Source organism: Orcinus orca, chromosome 4 (genome assembly GCF_937001465.1).
Source record: "Orcinus orca chromosome 4, mOrcOrc1.1, whole genome shotgun sequence".
NCBI lineage: Eukaryota > Metazoa > Chordata > Mammalia > Artiodactyla > Delphinidae > Orcinus > Orcinus orca.
The window spans coordinates 84,872,029-84,891,291 of NC_064562.1; the positions used below are offsets into that span (position 1 = coordinate 84,872,029).

The 19,263-nt window shown below is 37.8% G+C and overlaps 1 protein-coding gene across 1 annotated transcript in view; it reads left to right on the plus strand.

The window, feature by feature from the left end:
• GABRA4 (gamma-aminobutyric acid type A receptor subunit alpha4) overlaps positions 1 to 19,263 on the plus strand; it is a 66,675-nt gene that overhangs the window by 17,619 nt on the left and 29,793 nt on the right. The window contains exons 5-8 of the mRNA XM_004268299.1: positions 31 to 113; positions 2,765 to 2,908; positions 4,572 to 4,724; positions 11,930 to 12,189. Of these exons, the coding sequence (XP_004268347.1) occupies positions 31 to 113; positions 2,765 to 2,908; positions 4,572 to 4,724; positions 11,930 to 12,189 (640 nt within the window). The remainder of the gene's footprint in view (positions 1 to 30; positions 114 to 2,764; positions 2,909 to 4,571; positions 4,725 to 11,929; positions 12,190 to 19,263) is intronic.

Consider the following 19,263-nt stretch of genomic DNA (forward strand, 5'->3'; position numbering starts at 1 on the left):
ATTTTGTTTAATTGCCTTTTTCCATCATAGACTCACCATAAGTGCAGAGTGTCCCATGAGATTGGTGGATTTCCCCATGGATGGTCATGCATGCCCTTTGAAATTTGGGAGTTGTAAGTTACAATAAAAATGTTGTTAGAATTTATGATTATCTCACGCAAGCTGATATTTTTATATGTGCATGATTTTCCATAGTCCAACATTTAAATCACTGTCCCTGACAACTGTCCAAGGTTTGACTTACAGGAGACTGCTTATTACCTAATATATTTAAATCAAGAAGTAAAAACAACCCCTTTTCCCCCAAAAAGCAAAAACATATTTCTACTTACCTAGCCTACCTAGATAGCCTAGGTAGATTGACTCATAATTAATAGGTTGGTGATCCGTGGTGAAATTTAGGGGCCTCTGAACTCCATGTGATGGTGGTGTAACATAGAAAGTATAAATGATCTTTTTGTTTTTGTAATTTAATAGTTTCTGTTACAAGCAGAATCCTTTATGGCAGACTTGAGAAAAGCAGAAGAAGGTTCGGGGCTTCCTGACATGACATAGGTTAGAATAGCATAAGCAGCACTGTTAGTATAAAAGCAGCCGAAGCGTGACCAAAACAGAGTAGGAGGTGTGGTCTGATATGTAGACAGAGCAAGACAGTATAGTGCCTTACAGACCACATTAAGGAGTGTGGATATTATTCTAAGTGCTTTAGAACACCTTTGGAAGGATTTACTAAGGGGTGTGGCACTCTTTGATTGACATTTCACAATTTCATTTCAGCTTTTCTACCTAGAAAGGATTGTAGAGTTGCTAGAGAGAAGCAGAGAAGAGTTGGAGGCTGTATGTGTTAATATTGATACAAAGATGGTGGTGGCTTAGACTAGGATGGTACCAGAGGAGATGTGAGACAGATGGATTTGGGATATTTTGTGGACGTGAAGGCAAGAGGATAAAATGAATGGGTAGGACAGAATATGGAATTCCTTTCCCCCAAGCTGCCTTCTCAGAGATGGCAGCAAAATGTGATCGTCTCTTCTAACGTCTGCCTCAAGTATTTGACTCAATCAGAATCTACCAAAAATAGATGCTGACTTTTACTATTGCTTCACATTCTTAGTCTCACTGATTGTGAAACTGTTGCCTGCTGTTATCATTGCTCATTGCTTAACTTAATGAGACTCGGCAGTCACCATTCTTTTTATACCCCCAGTAATCACAATATTCCGTTGGCCTAACTTGAATCTAGAGAGTGTCCTTTGCTCCCTGACCGGTGATTTAATGAGAGAAGATAAAAACAGAAAAAAATACGTGGACAGAAAGGTCGATCTTACTGGGGCCAGAATTTAAAACTATTTGTGCTATAATGTAAATTTCACCCAAGATAGCTCTAATCTAGGGAAAGTCCTTTCCCACCCACCCACCCGCCCCCCGCCCCCAGATCTCATGGAACACTCTTCAGAGTGACTTAAACATAGTTGGTCCTCCATCAGGGTTTGTATAAAATAAAGAAATTATTCCTTGGAAGCTGATGATTTGGGGTTGAGAACTGAAAAGAGAGGCCCATCATACTTATCAAATAAAGATACTTAATTACTTTGGAAGGAGAACAATAACATTTAACTATGTTTACAATTCATAGGCATGAGAAAAAACGGGGAAAAATGGTTATAAGATAGCCAAGAGTAGGATACCTGATTTAAAATATCATGCAGGATCATAGCATTCTGGGACTTTAACTGTATGATTAGGCATAAATATACTTCAGAAGATAAACCTTGACACACAATTGTGTAGTGCTAAATGACAACACAAGCCTTATAGTTTGTTTTGCAAAGTCGCTTATAAAGATAGACTCCCTAGGTATCAATTCCTTTTGTAGAATTAAACACTTTCACTGAGGACCTACTGTGCTCTAGGCCTTTTAGGAAGGTTTGCAGAGGGTAGCATACAATTCATCTTTGTTCTTCTGAACTCATTTGTGTGTGAGCCAAGCTATCTGTTCTGGGTAGACTGGTAAGCAAGCAGCTGGTCTCCATTTGTACTGAACACCAAATAATAGAAAATGGGCTTGAATTGCCGCTGGGAGGGATTTGTTGAAGATAGAAGGGAAAATGTTCTGATTGTGAGAGTTTAAAGGTAGTGCAACTGGTTGTGTAAGTACATTCCCTGGAGAGCTTTATAAACAGCATAGCCAGTTGTTACCGCAGAGTGGTTCCCAAAAAGCATGGGTATTGCCCAGAGGCAGAGTCTGGAATAGGTGACCCCTGGAGAGCTCTCCCAACAGTAGGATTTGCTCTTTTTGTTTTTGTTGTTGTGTTATTATACGCAGCATCTGGTACATTTCTAATTGACAGAGCTGCATTAGGATGGAAGAAGTCGATATTGGTCAAATACTGGCAGTGAGTTAGAAAGGGAGTAGCAGTTGGACAGTACTTTTGGGGGGTTTATTATTTCTGCTTTTCAACTGTTTATCCTATTAGTATGGAAACATACCAAGTGCACTGATGCATACATAGCATTTTAGTTGCCTTAGTTGTAGTCTCCCCTCCAAACCTTTGGCATAAAAATAAGAAATATGCCTGGTTGCAAGGCTGTTTATTTAATCTCTACAGTCTTCTCAATCTTAAACGTGTTTGAATAAATCATAATGATTCTTTTTTTCATGTATTACATCTTTCCTGAACATGTGTAATATTCTTAATCGTTGACCATCAATGCTGATGGAAAAGGAGCTCTGAATCTAACCACATTCTGTGCTCTCATCCAGATGCCTATCCGAAGAGTGAGATGATTTATACGTGGACAAAAGGTCCTGAGAAATCAGTAGAAGTTCCAAAGGAGTCTTCCAGCTTAGTTCAGTATGACTTGATTGGGCAAACTGTATCAAGTGAAACTATCAAATCCATCACTGGTGAGATGTTTAACAATTTGAGTCAATATGCTACCTAGCATTGGCAATGGAGTTTTGTCCTAGCTTCTTCATTGAAATATCTCGTGTTTTCAGAGGACAACTAAAAGTTTCCAGAAATAGAGTTGATGCATAAATCACAGTTCAGACTTTATTTGTATTTAAATCTTGTTTTAGTTTAAAATAAATTCTGAGTTGGTGACATGTGAGAAGTGAGCTGGTTTTCTTGTTCAGAAACAAAAGCCAATAATCAAATATATCAAAACTGTTTTCAACAGAATTCTGAGGTGGGAAATCTGACCATTGATTTTTCTTTTTTTTTTTTTTTTTTGCGGTACGCGGGCCTCTCACTGTTGTGGCCTCTCCCATTGCGGAGCACAGGCTCCGGACGCGCAGGCTCGGCGGCCATGGCTCACGGGCCTAGCCGCGGGATCTTCGCAGACCGGGGCACGAACCCGCGTCCCCTGCATCGGCAGGCGGACTCTCAACCACTGCGCCACCAGGGAAGCCCTGACCATTGATTTTTGAGCGCTGGATTTCCCTGTTTTTGGTGATTTCCCCAAATCTTTTTTTTTTAAATCTCGCCCAATTTTTGTGGTGCTACGCTACCCTCTTTTCAAAAGTAAAAGCAAAATATAAAGCTTAATTATAAAACATATTAAGGGTGTATGTTAAAGCTGTCACATGAGTAGATGGGTGATTATTATTGATGATTCTTGGTCTGTACTTGCTTTGGGGATGTGAATGGTAAGAAACATAGGATTTAGTTTTTGTCATATTCAATGGGGAAAAGCAGCTAATTATTGCTTGTTCTAAAACTATTCCTTACATACACATATCACCAGGAAAAACTATTTTTTTTTAAGACATTTCTTTTCCAGCCTGTAAGTGAGATTAAAAATACATTTTGGGAGGATTTGAGGCTTCTGAATCTTGGGCTTCACAGTCTGAGAATAAAGCTACTGCTTCCTAAGTAACTTTCTCAATACATTACTTTCAGATGTAACATTAAAAATATTATCAAGAGCTACCAGAAATCTTATGGTATATCTACTTATTAGCTTTTTTAGGTTTTTGTCTAAATGCCAATAAAACATGCCTGAACTCAGGGATGTTACGTATGGCTCTATGTTATATGTGTTTCTTTGTATTTTTCTTCACATATGCCACATTTAGAAATAAAGCTCTTTCCTAAAACTAAGACAGTAAGGTAACCTTTCCCTAAGCATATATGTATATATAATGTATGCCTTTGTATTCCAATTCTTTCTAAAATTAAGCTTTATATTTTCATGTGTATGTGTATTTTCATTTTTTTCTAGTGATTTTCCATAAAGGTTAGGTCTAAATTCTGCTCTAGAAAATGCTGAAAATGAAGGCTAATCGCTTTAAAATAGAAAGCACTGCAAGAATTTTTATAAAGTTATAGCCAAACTTATTAAATTGCTTAATTACTACATGCAACAGAAATGTTTTTCTGTGTAATGACGTGCAGTATCATTCCCCCCCTAGTTGGGAGCTACATATTTCTCCGTGCTTGTGTTGTTACGCAATCCGATACTCTCTTTGCCTAGTATACTGTGTGTTAGTCTGAAATATGATTATAAAGCCATTGAATAATTGCCCGCAGAGCCTATAACGTATTTTCCTTATGTTTCATTCGCAGGTGAATATATCGTTATGACGGTTTACTTTCACCTCAGACGGAAGATGGGTTATTTTATGATTCAGACGTACATTCCATGTATTATGACAGTAATTCTTTCTCAAGTTTCATTCTGGATAAATAAGGAATCAGTTCCAGCTAGGACTGTATTCGGTAATTATAATCATTTCTTGGGTATTTTTGTCCACCTTACATTTTGATCATGGGAATAACCTTTAGATATCATCTCTAACAAAATATTAAACAGTAATATATCTGGCTGTGCTAAGTAAAGAATCACATAAGGTTTCTTTTTTTTTTTTTTTTTTTTTTTTTGCGGTACGTGGGCCTCTCACTGCTGTGGCCTCTCCCGCTGCGGAGCACAGGCTCCAGACGTGCAGGCTCCGGACACTCAGGCTCAGCGGCCATGGCTCACGGGCCCAGCCGCTCCACGGCATGTGGGATCCTCCCGGAACGGGGCACGAACCCGCGTCCCCTGCATCGGCAGGCGGACTCCCAACCACTGCGCCACCAGGGAAGCCCCTAAGGTTTCATTTTTATCAGCCAATACAAAGTAATAAAGCTTGAGAGGATATGGGCAGTCCATCCCTTCCTTTGGGGCTCCACCAGATTTCCTTTATTGAGAACTGGCAGGTGAAGACCAAGTGTGAATCTGAATATAATTTCACTTTGGGTGATGTTCTTGGGTTCCTAGCTTAATGCTGTGTAATTGAATTAAAAACCATATCTATGTGTTGAAATGAAATGCATTGGGAGCTTAAAATAAAACAAAAGTCATGGATGAATGAATATGAAAACCTTAGAATAATTTGCCTTTTAATGAAGAGGAACAAAAGGCAAATGGTTTAAATGCATGGAATTGGAAGTATTATATGCTTAGTTTATTAGCTTATTGTTATATTCTACCTACATCTTTTTTTCAGAATACTACACATTTTATTCTCTTTGTTTTTACAGTGGCTTCCTATATATCATATTCTTAACCATATGAGGTCCAGAACACCTGAGTTTTCAATTTTTGTAGCTGAAAATAAGCCTTTTGCATATCAGGCTTGCCTTTAAATATTAAAATTAGTTATAATGATATTTATTTAATTTAACATATCTCTCTATTCTTTTTCTATTGATTGTGAGTGGCAAAAGCATTCAGTTATGGGATGAAAATGATCAGAATTGCTCTGGAATGGAGGTATAATCCTCACAAGAGATGCCAATTTCCCTTTGCTTTTTCTACTTGGTAGAAAGCCAAATAGAAGCCATGGTATAATATCCCTCATCACACAATAGCTGAAGGAATGCTGGTGAGAAGGAACTGGAGAGAATGGGAACTTCTCATCCCACCCCTGATCCATTTAGAGAACTTCTGATATAAGGGCATCTTAGTGTTCTCAGTGGACCTGAATGGCGGGTATTTGCCATGGACACCCTCCCCCACCCCTTCAGGTTCACTCAAGAAGGTTTTGGAATCCTACCAGGGATACTCTTAGAGGAGGGTCAGTGCTGAGGGTAGGGTGTGACCTCACGAAGGCAGTGAACAGGTGTTATGGCACTACCTACTTCGTAGAGTTGCGAGGGTTCATTGCAAGTGTTGAGTAAATTTTAGCTATTAAAAATAGGTGTGAAAATGAAAGAGAAAAAAACACATCTAAGCTTTGGACTCCAATAGGTCAGGTTTTAAAACCCACATCTGCCACTTATTTTCTCCATCCATAAAACTGTGGTAACACATCTCTCCTTCACAGACTAGTAAAGATTTAGAATTATGTGCAGTGCTCATTACAGGGTATGTGGAGCACTTACACATATTAGTTACTCTTTACCATATGCTCTATTGCGTAGGGGAGATTTATTTTGTTATGACCTGGTTTCCTTGATTATTAACAGTTTTTAAAAGAAAATATGCATTATTATGTAATGCCAGACACTCTGCTAAATTCTTTTTTTTTAAATGAAATACAGTTTATTTGCAGTGTTAGTTTCAGGTGTACAGCAAAGTGACTCAGTCATATATATATATATATATATATATATATATACACACACACACACACACACACATATATGTATATTTTTTTTCATATTCTTTTCCCTCCGAGGTTATTACAAAATATTGAGTATTGTTCCCTGTGCTATAAGTAGGACCTTGTTGTTTATTTTATATATAGTAGCGTGTATATATTAATCCCAAACTCCTAATTTATTCCTCCCCCCACTTTCCTCTTTGGTAACCATAAGTTTCTTTTCTATATCTGTGAGTCTGTTTCTGTTTTGTAAATAAGTTCATTTGTGTCATTGCTTACATTCCACATGTAACTGATATCCAATGATATTTTTCTTTCTCTGTCTGGCTTACTTCACTTAGTATGATAATCTCTAGGTCCATCCGTGTTGCCGACAAGGGATTAATCTGCTAAATGCTTGATGTCCATTCTCTCATTGAGTGCAGTGAGAGAATGATTAACCTTGGGTCTACACATCATGTCCAGAGGCAGCCTGACTGGGCAGGAGGTATCTGCTGAGGCTGAGAACCAGATCAAAGTCCCTTAACTTTTCCTCGTACAAAAAATATTAATATTTCAGGAACTGTCATCATTGAAAATAAAAATAAAATTACTTTTACACATATACCATCTTTTTTCTATGTTCCTAAATAATTTCTAGAACAGATAATATTGACCCATTAATGATGCCTTTGATTAAGAGGTAATCATGTCAAAATTGCAGACTCTGGAGCGAGACAAAAGTTGTAACCCCAAAGTCTACCACTTATTAGCTGTGAACCTTCAGTGAGTTATTTCTGCCTGTTTCCTCATGTGTTACAACAGGATACATTGTTGCTACTACATAGGGTTGCTAGGAGGATTCAATTAATTAATTTGTTTTTGGTTTTTTTTGTTTATTTTGGGATTTTTGCTTTTTTTAAAATTTTTATTTATTTTTGGCTGTGTTGGGTCTTTGTTGCTGCGCACGGGCTTTCTCTAGTTGTGGTGAGCTGGGGCTACTCTTTGTTGTGGTGCTCACGCTTCTCAATGTGTTGGCTTCTCTTGTGGAGCACGAGCTCTAGGCGCCCGGGCTTCAGTAGTTGCGGTGCGTGGGCTCAGTAGTTGTGGCGTGTGGGCTCTAATGCATGCGGACTTCAGTAGCTGTGGCTCGCAGGCTCTAGAGCACAGGCTCAGTAGTTGTGGCACACGGGCTTAGTTGCTCCGTGGCATGTGGGATCTTCCCGGACCAGGGATTGAATCCGTGTCCCCTGCATTGGCAGGCGGATTCTTAACCACTGTGCCACCAGGGAAGCCCTCAATGAGTAAATTTGGATAAAGCCCTTGGAACAATGCCTACCACACAGTAAATACTATTTTTAGTGTCATTGATTACTATGACAGCTCACGCTGCCATCTCCCTCATTTGAGAATCACTACTTGATACTATAATGTGAATGTTCTCCATATTTTCTAGTTATTGTGATTGGTTGATAAGCTTTGAATGCTTTCTTGGTTCATTATAAACTCATAGCCATTGTTTTGTCCCATTTGTCCGCAAATAATAGAAATTTCCAGTGGTATGGGGAGAGATAGCATTGATTATATATTATATTGCCCACCCAGCATTTCCTATCCAGATAAGATACTGTAAGGAAATTAAGTAGCATGTGGTAAGGATACCGGTAACACTAATAATAATGATGATAAGATTTGCCGTGTACTGATAGGGGTCATCTTACTTAATCTTCACGATAACTCAGCAAGGTAGGCATTATTAATTTCATATGGCTAAGGATATAGACTCAAAGAGATTAAGAAACTTGTATAAAGTCATATATTTAAGCGATAGACGCAAGACAATTTCTGCCTAACTTTGAGAACTCTCCCATTTCTACTCTGCCTTTCTTTCTTTACAGGGGGTCTGGGGACATGGGGGCTTGTGGAGAATTCCAGAGCAGCTGAGTGAAATTGTATGGCTGTGTGCTGAGGATACTTTGTGGGTAGCTTTTTCCATTGGTTTCTTTCTGATTGTGCTCATGTACCAAGATACTGGTTTTGATTGACCAGGGAAATTATGCCCAATAATTAAGTCTTCTAAGACCTAAGGTGTGTCAGAATGGTAATTATTAAATTGTTTATTGATGCTTTCGATGGTATTTTTTAAGGAAGTTAAGTTTTAAGTATTTGCGGGCACGTAAGCACTCTTTCATTTGAGATTCAGGTAAAAAAATTAATTCTGGTCTAGTATTTATCTTTCCAAATTCTCATTTTCCTCTTCACTCAAGGAGAGAATTTTCTGGATCAGGGGTGTCTTTCAAGATCATGCAAAAACAAAACCAAAAAAAATCAGTGTAAATATGAGAGGTAGAGTGTGCTGAATTCTCTGGCAAGGGCTTCTATCTCTAAAGTTGTGTGCCTCTAAGTTTTCTAATTATTCCAGTATAGTAAAACATGAAATCTGAGTAAATGCCAGCTGGCATATGTACATCATTACTAGTTCATTTTCTAGGAGTGGCTAGCCAAAAATTCACTCTTGTGTACAGTCTTAGCCTACTCTTACATGTCCTCTTCCAGCTTCTGGGCCAACCAATATGGTGCATGTTCAGCACTCTAAAAACAGGAACTGGCATCAATACTTGAACGTGTCAAAAAAATTCCATGGTTATTAAGGTGCTTTCACGGTAGATGTGGTAACGGATGTACTATCTTCCTCGATGCAGAGGAAGCATGGCTTCTGATCTGAAAAGTTGGCATCTGTTTGCTATTGTGTTGGTGTTTATTTAACCAAATGTTCCACCTAAAAACAGGTGTAATAAGCCCATTCCTGTTGTGCTAATGCTTTCGTAAATTTGAACTCCAGGCAGAGAAACTTTTTAATGTCTAAAGGGATGGCAACTTCAAACACTCAGCCAATTGTTTATGCCAGTTACTTTCCTAATTTTGCCAACAATCATAGAATAGGAGTCATAATATCTGAAGGGTCTTTCTACAAACTTTAGAATCAAGTTTACCCTAGACAATGAAAGAGAGATGGAAAGCGGCCACATAGCCAATGTTTTTGCGTAGATGTCCATACGTTATTTAACATATTCCTAAACCTGGTGATCCACCCTCCTTAACATTCAGAGAGTAATTTTTGGATTCATGGCTCAATAATTGAACTAATACTCTGCTTACTTGGCATTAATAATGGAATTTCTTCTCATACTGCAGGAGAAGACGAAGACCACTACTTCTGGTCCTCAGGAGAAATCGTTCTATTACCAAAAAAATGTTCACAGCAACATGGAGACTCTTAAGTTGCTTATATTTGAGTTTCAGTTTCCTTTTGGATTATCACAGTATGGTCACTGTGAAATTTTCTGATTTCTGAGCAGTATTCTTATTTACACTGCACTGTTCATTTTTTATTTTCAAGTGCTCTCAGCACAATTTCTATGCTGTTAGAGGAAACATGCTTAATAAAGTTGTAGAACATTTTTGAATTCTTAATAGGCCATTAAACTTAAGTTGTTATGAATAAGAAGAAAAACCTTGATATATGTTTAAGTTTTGTAGCTAAAATTTTTCAGAATTAATTTAGGGTTTATTCACATATCTCACAATGAGCATGGGAATGGTGCCATTTTCCTGAGATTTAAGGTAGAGACCCTAAAAGTCCTGAGGTCTCTTTTCGAAACAAAGTCTACTAAATTCACAAGATTGCATTTTCATAGGCATTTAGGTATTTATATATTTGACTGAAAAACCACATTTTAAAATCTGTCTTTGACTAATGAAATGCTAAAAATAGCATGAAAATTTTTTTCAAGGGAATACAACCAAATTCTCAACTTTCTTCCTCTGTATAGTTTATGGAATGTTTTTGAAAGATCCATAGTTCAGAAGCTACACGGTTGCTCTAGTTTTTCATGTTCTAAACATTGACAATTCAGAAGGGACTGGAAAGAAAATAGATTGATGAAGAGCTGAAAAATGTATATTTATTTACAGTGCATTTATCATGTGCTCGGCACTACGTGAAATAAGGTAAATCCTGAAGCAGTGTTAGACATTCTGCCCTTAAGAAGTCTATGCTCAATCAAGTAGTGGAAACAAAGCTCACTCAAATGGAACAATTAGGGAACAATACAAGGCAGAACATAATTAAGTGCTGAGTTGAGAGGGCAGTATTATTTCTCCCTACATCAAAATATTATTATTCTTTTATTATTGCATGGGACTCACTATTTTTTCAGTTTAACATGTGTTATTTGGCTTTCAGCTATGGATTGGCATGGACTGGATATAGTTTATGCCTTCATCATTGTTATTGTTGTCATCATCACCATCCCCAAACACCTGGGTGTGTCAATTCAAGAGATTTCCTAGGCATTACATAGAATGAGTTTAAATGGATATGGTAAATCTCCATGTACATTTCCAAGCTTAACTACATAACATGGATTAGATACACAGAGAGGCAAAGATTCAGAAAGGGACAATTGTGCACATATTAGCATCCCTACGTAATGCATTTCTCTACAGTTTCAGTGGCAAGTGGAATTCTTCCATTGAGAATGGGGACTGACTTTTTTCCCAGGCTGAGGAGAAGCCTTTTCTGGAGATGGTATGCTTCAGAAGCCTATTGATGCGTGAGAAGTAGCTCTATTCTTGTTGCCAATATTTTCCTGCCAACCGCAAACTGATGGGCAGTAGATGCCCAATATTTTTAAAGCCAAATTATTCTAGAAGTCTATTTCTCAGGAGTATACCTATGTTGTTTTATATAAATTAAGCTATTTTACAACTAGTAGATTTATTATTTTAATTCAATAAGTAATATTCAGGTAAAGACTATAAATACATATAACTTGTGCTTTTTCTGATAGAGATTCTCAACAGCAGTGGGCCATGCCTACCCCAGGAATTCTGATGCTTCAATTTTCATTGCTACCATCTTCCCACTCCTGGTTGAGAGTCAGTGCTTCAATGAGTCACACTTTCTGTTAGGTGTGTGTTGAGTTTCTCAGGTACATTGGCCCAGGTACTAACATGAACCCAGTATATGTTAGGTGCCTTACATACTTTTAATCTTCATTGTAAACCCAATAAGTGGGTATCAAATGAAACCAGTGAGTTTTCCTAACTTAATCCAACTCACACTGAGCCAGTGATTCGAAGAGCCAGGATTTGAACCATCTCTGTCTCTCACTCCAAAGCCTGTGCTAATTTCACTGAACCACTATGACTGGAATCTTACATCAAAGGTGGTTTGGTTTGAGTTATTGTAAACTTTGTTACCCTCACCCCACCAAATTTCCAGGTCTTTTTGTTTGTTTGTATGCATTGAAGTAACCATAAAGTATTTTGTCTCTTTGCTCTTTTGATTTGAAGGAATAACCACAGTGCTCACCATGACCACACTGAGCATCAGTGCACGGCATTCCTTGCCCAAAGTGTCCTATGCGACTGCCATGGATTGGTTCATAGCTGTCTGCTTTGCTTTTGTGTTTTCGGCCCTTATTGAGTTTGCTGCTGTCAACTACTTTACCAATGTTCAAATGGCAAAAGCCAAAAGGAAGACATCAAAAGCCCCCCAGGAAATTCCAGCCGCTCCAGTGCTGAGAGAAAAGCATCCTGAAGCACCTCTGCAGGTATTTGACTTAATATCCTTTAAGATTTCAGCATCTTGGTCAAATTTGCATTGCCGGGGAAAAGCTAAGAAGTTGAAGATCCCAATGACAATCTGTAAGTCATTTAAAAATCCAGAAAAATATTAAAGGATAATCATGCATTTATACTTTAAAATTGTGATTAGTGGCTTAAAAGTTAAACAGCTCTGCGGAGTGGCTGGGACCGTGAGCCATGGCCACTGGGCCTGCGCGTCCGGAGCCTGTGCTCCGAAACGGGTGAGGCCGCAACAGTGAGAGGCCCACGTACCGAAAAAAAAAAAGTTAAACAGCTCTGGATGAGCTTGAGGTACACAGCTAGTTGTTTGAAAGTTCTTTTCAGGATTAAAAAATTTTTATAGAGAGGGGCAAAATCTTATGTATGCGCTTAAAAGAAACCTGTGGCTACCCTTAAGTGGGTTGGAAAGGCATCTCAGTAGAGTTCATTGAACAAAGTAAAGCAGCAGTTCTTAACATAGCTCCACATGAGAATGATCCCATGGGGCTGTGCCCTTGTATGGAAGAAGAAAACAAAACCAATAAATAAAAAGACCTGGGCTTCCCTGGTGGTGCAGTGGTTGAGAGTCCGCCTGCCGATGCAGGGGACACGGGGTTCGTGCCCCAGTCTGGGAAGATCCCACGTGCCGTGGAGCAGCTGGGCCCGTGAGCCATGGCCGCTGAGCCTGCGCATCCGGAGCCTGTGCTCCGCAACGGGAGAGGCCACAACAGTGAGAGGCCCGCGTACCGCAAAAAAAAAAAAAGACCCATAGTGGTAGGTTATGCACATCCAACACTGAGAATTCTTGTCCTAAAGAGACATATCTAAAAGGATATGAAAGCCTAATAAGAGCTACTGTAATTTACATTGGACACATAAGTGATTCTGTGATTTAAAAAATTAAAGTGACTTTTTCCTCATGGAGGCCAGTTGTACAAAACTAGCAAGATCCTCATGAAAATGAGAAAGCTAACAGCCATCCCCTCCTCCCTCTCCTCCTCTTCCTCTGATACTCTGCTCTCTCTCTCTCTCTTTTTCTCACTCTACTTGGCTTCCTCCTTGAATCAACAAAATGTCAGTGGTCACATGCACAACCTTATTGCGGTTACCACAAATGGTAGTCTAAAACTCCTTTTGTCTACATGTGCCCAAATCAAAATATATATAAATCATCAACTTTATTCTCTATAGGTGATAACTCATTCCCTTAATTATTCATACACGCATTCATTCTTTTCCTTCACTCATTTAACAAACATACATTTAGTACCAACTATGAGCCAGACACTGTGTCTGGTCTGAAAAGCAAGGGTATACAAAGCCCCCTGACAAATATCTTACTCTGTATAACTTATCTTTCAGTGTGTAGGGAGACAGACAATTTAAAAACATATATAGTAAAACACTTAGGTGTGTTAGACGGTGATAGTGCTATGACAGTGCTGAAGCACCAAAGTGGGAAGGAAGTGCTGGAGCCTTGTGACAGGGGTGGGATTCAGTTCAGAGACCAGGTAGGCAGGGAAATCCTGCCATAGAAGATGACAGTAGAACAATTAGGTTAGGGATTTAACCTGGCAAGGATTAACTGTTAAGGCTCCTACAGTTTATAGCTCTCCTCCCACAGGGCTCTGGACACTGGTTCTCTAAGAATGGCATGTGAGCAGATGGGAAGATTATTGTCCTTCCATTAAGTAAGTTTGGATAGCTTACATTTTCCTCTAAAGGAATCAGTTTCAACAAGATTTTCAAAATTATTACAATGAATTTTGTATGGTATTTTCAGTCAAAAAAAAACCCCTGATTATCTACAGTTTTATTCCCTTTCCAATTCCCCATCGGTAATTTTATGCCCTTTCTGCCTTTTACTGTTGTTTCATTTGCTTTGCTTTGTTGTGTTGAGGGCTTGGTAGAATAATTCTATTTACTCTCCCTTTAAAAAAATTATCTTGTATTGTTTACTTTACTTTTTTTTCTAATTACTGACAAGATTTATTTTAATTTCGTCTTTCTGCAAGTTAATGTTGTTACTCGTTTTTAGCTTCTTGAGTTTAGTTCTTATTCATTTATTTTCACTGTTTCTTATTTAATAATAAAATTTCCTTTATTGCAATGAGATTTGCTTTGCATATAGATTTAGCCAATTCATAACTTTTGATACGTTATATTATTGTAATTATTTGCTAAGTATTCTGCAGTTATGCTATTTTTCTCTACAAGCTCAGAATTATTTGGAAGATAATGTTAAAGTTTCCAAATGGGATTTTGTTTATTTGTCTCCATTGTATTTTTCGTTGTATCACTTTATGTTCAGAAACGTTACTTGTACAGATTTGAATGTTGTTGATATTTTCATTGTGCCCTGAGTTATGCTAAAAGCTTATAAATGTTTGATGGAAATTTAAAGGAGTTGACTGTTAGTTATTAAATTAATTTTACCTAAAACATTTTTATTTCACCCTCTTAATAAGTCACTTCTTGATCTTTCAAATACCAAGAAAGTTATGAAAAATTCTCCCACAAATATTATGAGATTGTGTTAGTGCGTTTTGCATTTTAACTATTTTTGGTTTATGTGTTTTGATGCTTCGATATTCAACATGTAAAGATTTATAACAGCTCTATTTTGATATCACTCTATTAATCATAAAATAACCTTTTTGGGGAGGTTCCATATAATGCCCCTTGAATTCTATTTGATCTGATTTTATTATTATTTTTTTATTCTTTCTTAATATTAACTTTTATAGTATATTTTTATTGCTAAATTTTCCTATTTTTTTTTCTCATGTACTTTGGAAGCTATATATCATATTATTATATAACCAGTGGTTATCTTTAAGCTTTAAAATGACATATTGTAACTTATGATTTTCTAATAGTGTTGAAATTATAACATATACTGACTCTTCCATGTAGCTGTTAACTCCCCCCAACCCCAGGATTGCTCAAGTCTAAAGAGTCTGCATTTGGAAATACTTTATATATAAATTTTTTTTCTGTTTATAATGAGTTGATGTAGTTCCCTTTTCATTTTTGCAAGGTGATGAGGCTCCTTGCACTAGTGTTATAATAGTATAAATACTTGAAAGTACCCCTTAATCAGCGAAAGACCATTCTGCAGAATTTCCAAAGGTGGGACGAGAACTAATAGTTCCTTGAAACATATCTCTTGACTATTACAGCATCACTGGTGAGTGGTAGGTTGAGTACATCCAGTTGGCTAAGTCCACTCTTGGCAGCATGGGCCACATGCTGGGTGCAAATGGCATAATCAAGATTAAGAAGATGAAATTTGTTTGTGAAGGGCATAGAGTCATAGTATTTAAGGGTTGAGAAGTTTATAATAAATCTCATCAAAATATTCATCATATGTTTCATGTCCTATATGGTATGTAACCATATATGTATCATAACTTAGATTGCCACAGCAGCTTCCTGAAGAATATCTATGTTCTAAGGACAGTGATTAATGGGTTGGCCCACACATCCTCCAGAGTACATATTGCTGCCAGAGCACAGCTGGCTTTGGAGCGTCAGTTGTCATTGAATAGTTCAACTTTGAAGGTTGAGAACACATTAAAATTGAGGAAGGGAGAGAGAAAGAGAGGAAAAAAATATATATATAGATAAATAGGGAGAAGGAAATCAAGATGGGGAAAAAGTGTGTTAAGAGCAAAATTTTAAAACATGTTACTGGAAGGAAATATTCTAGTAATCTTATGAAGTTTGGAGTTTCAGTAGAGATTCTGATCAAACAGCTGAAATGTGCTTATTCTAATGTGTTCCAACTTGTATGGCTATTTGCTGATTTGAATGATGCTGCTTTGTTTAAACTGTGTTTAAACTCCTCATTTGAAATTGCCTTCAGTCTGCACAATACTTGATAATTCAATAGTCCTTTGGGTTAGCTCGCTAGTGGTTTGATTCATTGTCACCATATGTGACCTATGGACTGTTAATGGCCTGGCAGAGGTTCATGGTGACCATTTTTATTTCTTGGGAATTGGAAAGCTTATGGTTTATGGAATATTCATGAAGCAAGGAGAAATAGGCCAACTGGAAGACTCTAAGAGCAGCTATGGGCAGCTTGGGTATGTCTTTAGGCATCTCAGGAGGCAAAGCAGCTGTTTTGCTTCTGCTCAACATCACCATAATTCTGCCTTTGACTCTGTCCTTCCAATATTGAAGTTGAGCTCTATTCCCGTGGTTCTATCCTTCCAAACCCTTACTACTTCTTAGAGTACCTACTCGCTCACTGACTCAGGTGATTTGGATTAATAGGATGATTTGGAAAATAAATAGCTATAAAATAAAACGTGGAGATTTCTTAATAAAATCATACTTAAAACTTACTTGAAAATATATTCTGTAGCCCTTGTTCAGTCAGAAAGTGTACATTAATGTATGTATGTTGTCCGTTGTGAAAAAATCCAATGATATAATGACTAAAATTACTTGGACTTTTAAATTGTGTCCGGTACTATGTGATATGCTTTACATGTGCTACTTAAGTTCAGACTCACAATAACTATTTTATAGGTGAAGAAACTGAGTCTTTTCTTTAGTATCTTTATTGGAGTATAGTTGCTTTACAATGGTGTGTTAGTTTCTGCTTTATAACAAAGTGAATCAGCTATACATATACATGTATCTCCATATCTCCTCCCTCTTGCGTCTCCCTCCCACCCTTCCTATCCCACCCCTCTAAGTCTTGAAGTTGTTGAGTGATGTAATCAAGGTAACACAACTAGAAATGGTAGACCAAATAGAATAGAGAAGAGCAGTGAAGCACGTTTAATGAAGAAGCTAATTAGTTCGCGTTTAGACACGTGGAAATTTCCAGAGTGGGACATTTTCTCCTATCCCATGATAACGATGACTTACTTTTTTCGAACTACAAGTGCGTATTTCTCCACTGTGCACCTTTCCTTTCCCATCTACCTAATTTCTTTGTCTATTTCCATTTTACTGAACTATTCTTCATAGACTTCTCAATATTATAGCGTTCATAGATTCTTACAAGGGTATTTGTAAAATTAAAGAGCTGTTTGCTCTGCTTAGAGTCTTTAAGAAAAAGATGATACAAAAAAGAATATATAAATAATTCAAGATACACCTTGGATTCAATAATTCAACTGTACTCATGAGAATATCCTTCTTTACTATCCATTCTTCAAAGTCAAACTCTAGCCCTATTTCCCAGATGAGGATCATTTTGATAGAACTTAAGGATGCCAAGGATATGGTGTTAAGTATCCACATCTACAAAATAATAATAGAATCTGCCAGAAAGACTGATAATGAAGATTAAATTACATCCTGCATGTAAAGTACATGGTACAGTGCTTAGTACCCAGTAAATAATAGCTGTGATTATTATTTTATCAAAGTACAGTTGATTTACTATATTATATTAGTTTCATTTGTACATAGTGATTGAATATTTTTATAGATTATACTCCATTTAAAGTTATTATAATATAATGGCTATATTCCCTGTTTTGTACAATATATCCTTGTAGCTTACTTACTTTATACATAGTAGTTTGTATCTCTTAATCCCCTACCCTCATCTTGCCCCTCCCTGCTTCCCTCTCCCTACTGGTAGCCACTAGTTTGTTCTCTATACCTGTGAGTCTGTTTCTATTTTGTTCTATTCATTCATTTGTTTTTATTTTTAATATTTATTTTCCTTATTTTTTTTGGCTGCATTGGGTCTTAGTTGTGGCATATGGGATCTTTGTTGAGGCATGCAGGATCTTTTCATTAAGGCGCACGGTCTGCTCGGGTTTCTCTCTAGCTGTGGCGCACACGCTCCAGGGCGCGTGGGTTCTGTAGTTTGCGGCATGCCGGCTCTCTTATTGAGGCGTGTGAGCTCAATAGTTTTGGCGCACACGGGCTTAGTTGCCCCGTAGCATGTGGGATCTTAGTTCCCTGACCAGTGATCAAATCTGCGTCCCCTGCATTGGAAGGTGGATTCTTTACCACTGGACCACCAGGGAAGTCCCTCATTCATTTTTTTTATATTTTAGATTCCACATATAAGTGATAACAAAGTTTTGTCTTTCTCTGTATGACTTACTTCACTAAGCATAATACCCTCCAGATCCATCTGTGTTGATGCAAATGGCAACATTCTTTCTATGGGTAAGTAGTATTTCATTGTATATGTATGCCACATCTTTTTAATCCATTCATCTATTGATGGACACATAGGTTGCTTCCCTATTGTGGCAACTGTAAATAGAGCTGCTATGAACGTTGGGGTGCGTGTATCTTTTCAAATTAGTGTTTTTGTTTTCTTTGGAAGTATACTCAGGAGCGGAATTGCTGGATCATATGGTAATTCTATTTTTAGTTTTTTGAGGAACCTCCATACTGGCTGCACCAATTTATATTCCCACCAACAGTGTACAGGGTTCCCTTTTCTCCACACCCTCTTCAGCATTTGTTATTTGTGGTCTTTTTTTTTTTTTTTTTTTGCGGTATGCAGGCCTCTCACTGTTGTGGCCTCTCCCGTTGCGGAGCACAGGCTCCAGATGTGCAGGTCCAGCGGCCATGGCTCACGGGCACAGCCGCTCCGCTGCATGTGGGATCCTCCCGGACTGGGGCACGAACCCGTGTCCCCCGCATTGGCAGGCGGACTCTCAACCACTGCGCCACCAGGGAAGCCCTTTGTGGTCTTTTTGATGATAGCCATCTGACAAGTGTGAGGTGATATCTCATTGTGGTTTTGATTTGCATTTCCCTGATGATTACTGTAGCTGTGATTATTATTATCCTTTGTTTCCTTAAGCATCTTCAACATTTAAAGTCTGTATCACATAATTTACCACTTATAATATCCTGAAGTATTTTGCATAAATTGTTTCATATGTGATTGCTCTATTTACCTACCTAGATGGTGAGCTTCTTAATAAAACTGGTTATGGCTTCATTCTGTCTTCCCATACAGCCCATAGCACAGTGTTTAATAGTCACAGTTGTTTATTATAATGAGCCGACTATAGGAATCGAACAATAGGAAATGTGGGGCCTCTAAAAACCAGTATATTTATCAA